At 18.4% G+C, this 5,259-nt stretch overlaps 1 protein-coding gene across 1 annotated transcript, besides 10 other annotated features; it reads right to left on the reverse strand. All coding sequences in view use genetic code 6, as the record gives it.

Annotated features, from left to right (window-relative positions):
* The first annotated feature begins 245 nt into the window (after positions 1-245).
* Positions 246-278: a microsatellite.
* A 129-nt stretch (positions 279-407) lies between these two features.
* Positions 408-504: a microsatellite.
* Positions 421-481: a microsatellite.
* Positions 421-543: a microsatellite.
* Positions 460-538: a microsatellite.
* Positions 544-690: 147 nt separating the features above from the next.
* On the reverse strand, positions 691-4,801 carry IMG5_075660 (SET domain protein; the record flags this gene model as incomplete). The annotated part of the gene is made up of 8 exons (XM_004036586.1): positions 4,595-4,801; positions 4,135-4,532; positions 3,972-4,088; positions 3,579-3,849; positions 2,819-3,518; positions 1,895-2,551; positions 1,558-1,767; positions 691-1,498 (listed from the first exon to the last, which is right to left on the reverse strand). Exons 2-8 carry the CDS (start codon positions 4,306-4,308, stop codon positions 691-693), a joined length of 2,937 nt encoding a protein of 978 aa, XP_004036634.1. The 5' UTR covers positions 4,309-4,532; positions 4,595-4,801.
* Positions 759-808: a microsatellite.
* Positions 1,782-1,888: a microsatellite.
* Positions 2,977-3,010: a microsatellite.
* Positions 3,888-3,959: a microsatellite.
* A 352-nt stretch (positions 4,802-5,153) lies between the features above and the next one.
* Positions 5,154-5,207: a microsatellite.
* Positions 5,208-5,259: the final 52 nt, after the last annotated feature.

Below are 5,259 nucleotides of genomic sequence, written 5' to 3' on the forward strand. Positions count from 1 at the left end.
TAATACCGCATTCTATTATTATAGTGAGTGTTTCTATAAATTTTTAACCTTTTTGGGATATTATAACGTGCATTTGAATTGCTTTTTCCGTATTATTATTTAATGTAAGATTTTTTCATGTTCAAATTTCCACCTCCTCGAGAATATAATGGAGATAATCTTTATGTATTTTAATATTTACGATAAATTCCTTTATGAATTAAATTATCAGACTAAATTACTTATTACAATTGCATTTAATGTTGTTATTATTATTATTATATTATTTATTATTATTAATAAATAGGAGGTTTTCTACTTCTACTCCTGGATCGACTCTTACTATTATTAAATATATAAATAAAAAGAAATTTATATATAAATACTAATTAAATATTTATATATGTAAGTATAAAAAATATTAATAAATATATATATATATATATATATTAAATTTTTTTATATATAATATATATTTATTATATATATTAATATTTATATTTTTAAATATATATCTATTTATATTTTATTTTTTATATATTAATATTTTTATTTATATATATTTACTCTATTGAATTCGTTCTACTATTAGATTTTTTGTAAAAAGGAATTTAATAAATATTACTACTACTACTTCTTTTATTAATACTTTACTAATTAGTTTACATTCTATTATATCTCATATAATAATTTTCATCCTAACTTTGCATTTCACCTAATTCTTAGTGTAAATTATCTCTATTAAAATGTGGCTATTTAATATTAATAGTATAAATTTAATATTTATATATATATATATATATATATATATATATATATATATATATATTATTAAATTACTCCTCCAGTAAAGCTTATAGTGGGATATTTATCTCTATAAAAATATGGTTAAACAAGTTATTTTTTTGTAAAAACAGTCTAATAATTTTTGAGTATTCCAATATTTTTTTGAATTAATCTTTTAAGTATAAAACTAATTAAACTAATAATATTTTATTTTATTTTATTAAAATCATTAATTTCTTCAATTTCCATAATATTTTTAATTTCTTCTTCGTTTAATTATTAGCTATCTTCTTTTTATATTTCTAAACCTTCAATTTCTAAATTATGAATTGAATTTCCTACAGAAAATTATTCCCTTTTAGTCCATCCTTATTACTAATAATGATATTAGAACTATTATTTTTTGAAAAACTTCTAAATTAATTCCAATCTTTTACTAACAAAGCAAATATAAAGCTAAGTATCATGATCCGAAAATAAGAAATTTTAAACACTTTTAAAAAACCAATTATTATCAGCTTACGCATGAGAAAAATAAGGTGAAATAATATCCCAATTTTTCATAAAAGAAGTATCATTAGTAAGAAAGCTATTTTACATATATTTAAATAAATATTTAGTCATCTAATACATCATTTAATCCTAAAAAGCTTCCAAATTAAATTTCTTGAAAAAAAAAAAAAAATTAAAGAATTAAAAAAAAAAAAAACATGTTTTTATTCTTAAGAAAGATCTTCGATAATTTTAAGCATTATTTTTTTAGCTTTTTGTCTTTATTATTATAACCCACACATTGTCACAGTCATATTTTTACGAGGATGAGTCGGATCAAAAATCTACACTTTTAAACCATGAACTTAATTTTCTATTTATTATTTTATTTAAGCTGAAGCTCCTTTTAAATAAGAAGGCATCAAATAATGAGAACATTAAAATTCTTCCCTTTCTTTATTTGTATTATTTATTATATTAAGAATTTCTTATTAAGTTTTTATATTTTCCCTATTTTTTTATTTTATAAATATATATATATATATATATATATATATATATATATATATATAAATATAAATATAAATACAAATATATATAAATATAAATATATAATTATTTTATATATATAAAATACTCTCTTGTTCCAATCAATGTAAGTTCCTTTTCCTTAACTTAAATAAAAAAAAATGGATGATTAATATCTTTAAAAGGATTATCTCTATGTAATCTAAATTCAGATTTATGATTTTTTCTTTTGAGCATTTATAAAGAATTAAGTACCATTTTAGTTTCCCAAGGAGTTAAATAAATTCTTTAAACTTCTAATGTACTTATTTTTTCGGTAATATCTTAATGGACTTTAATAATACTTTCCTTAGTACCTTTAACTAATAGATTAACTTTTTATTCTAAAGGATAACATTCATCAGTAATAAATCTTTTATTATAAAAAATAGTCACTTAGTGTTATTTTTCCATTCTATTAATATTAAAGTGGCTTAATCCGATAATTTTCTTTAAAAAAATCGCTGGAATAGAAATATAAGCTTCTATAATTCCCATTTCATTTTTTAATTATTTAACTATTTCTTACATAGAATCTATTACTTCTGTGAAAATTTAAATTTATTAATCATTTCCCAATATAGATAATTCAGTATTTTTCATAAATAAATCATGAGCCACTTTCTAGCTATGATCCCAAAATGTTCTTATTCCTAATTTCTCAAAAAGTGCAAAATTAGTCCTAAAAAGATGCATTTCTAACTTATTAAGGATTATTATAGTTTTTCTGGAAACGTCATTGCTTAAATCTGTAAATTAATTAAGTTTTTGGAGAAATTAAGGATTTGTATTTAAAAATTACTCATAATTATTTTCTACTTATTTAAATATTTCCGAATTTAAAATTCCTCTATTTTTTTTAATTGGTGAGGATGAAATTTCCTTTTTAATTTTTGATTTTTATTCTTATAATTACATCTAAATTTTTCTTTATATTTAAAAAAAATATATATATATATATAATACATGTATTTTTGGATTAGGAGATTTATACAAGTATTTATTTGATAAAACATTATCTTATTAATCTACAATATCTGATTAATCAGATTCAGAATCAGATTCTTCGGCTTATTATTATTCTTAAATAATATTTTCATCTAATTTTTTTGTTTAAAAATATAAATAAATAAATTATTATTAACTTTTTTATTTCTATTTTTTTTATTTTTCAATTTTTTCTTATAATAATTATTATTCTTTTTAATCTTAAATATGCATTTCTTTTCTTCTTTTAATTTTTAATTTATCAAGTTCATCATCATCTTAGTCTAGATTAATATCATATAATTCCTCTATAGCTTTACTTTCCAATTATTTCTAAAACTCATAAACCTATTCATATTCTTCTGAAAATTTTATTTATTCCTCTTCTTCTTATTAATCAATAGTTTCGATTCTATTTTGTAAAATATTTTTAGATTTTTTCTTTTTAAGTTTTTCTTTGTTTTCTTATTAAACTTATTCCTAGTTTATATTTTTAATATAAGCCAGACAATTCTAACAATACCAATCTTCCTTTGGAATCTCACTCAAAGGAGGATTTAAGCAAAATATATGAAAACCGTTGTTACATCTATCACATAATAGTAATTTATCATCATCATCTTCTGTATTTCCTTAGCAAATTTCACAAGGAAGACTATCTAATCTTTCTTCCCATTCCTCAAAAGTATAATCAGTAGGTATATATCCTGAAATATATATATAAAAAAAAATATTAATATATTTTTTTTATCTGAAAAATAAAATACCTAAATATCCTTTACATTTAACATTTCCACATAAACATTTTGTTAAAGGAGTTTTATATGAATCAAATTAATAATCAAAAGTAAGTTCATCATCTTCTTTAATATTTTTAATAGCAAATATACCGATACAAATTTCACCTAAAACATGCCATTTTTACGTTATACAATTCGGATCACATGAATGGTTTATAAAACGGGCTAAATTTCCTTTAAAAGTAGGATCAATAACTTCATTTTTATCAATTTTCATTAAATAAGTGCATGTTGATCTCTAATAAAATAAAAAAAAAAATATAAAGATAGATTTAAATATATAAATATATAAATATATATATATATATAATTTTATATAAATATACATTTATATATATATATAATATAATTCAAAATTACACTATAATCTTTGACTCTTTTTATTCCTTCTTCACTATTAATATCGAAAACTTCTCCAATATATTAAATTATAAATGTTCCTTTTGGAATATATTAACCTGCACATAAACCCCATCCCTTTTTTTTTCAATATAAATTTACATAACATAGAATATTTTTCTACCTTTCCTGATGTTGGATAAGGATAAACACAAGCATCTTCATGTTTTTAAAAACGTCTATTTTAACATAAATCTCCACATCTACATGATAAATTACAACATTCTGTACATACTGCCCTATTCCAACAGTTTTCCCCACAATTTATTTGGCCACTTAGTTTTTTTGAAAGTGGCATTTTTTCTCTTTTATTTTTTTTTTTATTATGATTATTAATTTATTTTTTTGTTACAATAATTCTATTGGAACTCTTTTACAGTCACATCCTATAATGTCTTTATGTGATGGCATTTTTCTTTTTCTAAATAAATATATATTCTTTTTTATTAATGCAAAATCTTTCAATGATTCCTTTAACCATTTAAGCCTATGAGGCTTTCTTTTTATCATCTCAATGATTTACTATTTATTTTATTTTTTAAAAATATAGGCATAAATATATTTTTAGAATTAATTTTCTTTACACTTTAGTGTTTTTGTTGTTTCGATGGTTATTCATTTTATTGAGAAAAATCTCTATTGTATTATTTTATATTATACTTTTTTTTTATTTTCTTTTTTATTTACTTTTATAATGGAATGTTGATTTTTAAATATCTCTCTTCACTATCTGATTAATTTTATTCGGATAATTATTAACTCATATAGAATTTTTTATTTTTTAATATTATTAATGGTTTTTTTTTTAAAATCTTTTATTTGTTATTTTATTGTTATAAATGGTTAATAAATATAGTGATTTTTTTATGAATACTTTTTTTTATTTTATTTTCAATTATGACAAAATAATATATATATATTTATTTTTATTTTATATATTAAGAAAATAATTAGTTTATTAGAAATATTATTAAAATTTGAAATTATTTAATTCTTTATTTTAAAATTAAAAATAAAAAATTCAAATGAGATGTAAAATATAGAAATTTACAAAATTTAAAAATAATTTTTTAAAATAATTAAAGAAAGATATATAATTAATTAAATATAAATATGAATATATATGTGATAAAAAATAATTTTAATTAAAACATTATATAAAATTATAATATATTAAATAAACTTAAATATCATTAACTATCTAATATTAGTCTATTATATTTTATTTTATTTTTTCTTAGATAATATA

The sequence above is a fragment of the Ichthyophthirius multifiliis genome (assembly GCF_000220395.1).
Source record: "Ichthyophthirius multifiliis unplaced genomic scaffold scaff_1120509250468, whole genome shotgun sequence".
Lineage (NCBI taxonomy): Eukaryota > Ciliophora > Oligohymenophorea > Hymenostomatida > Ichthyophthirius > Ichthyophthirius multifiliis.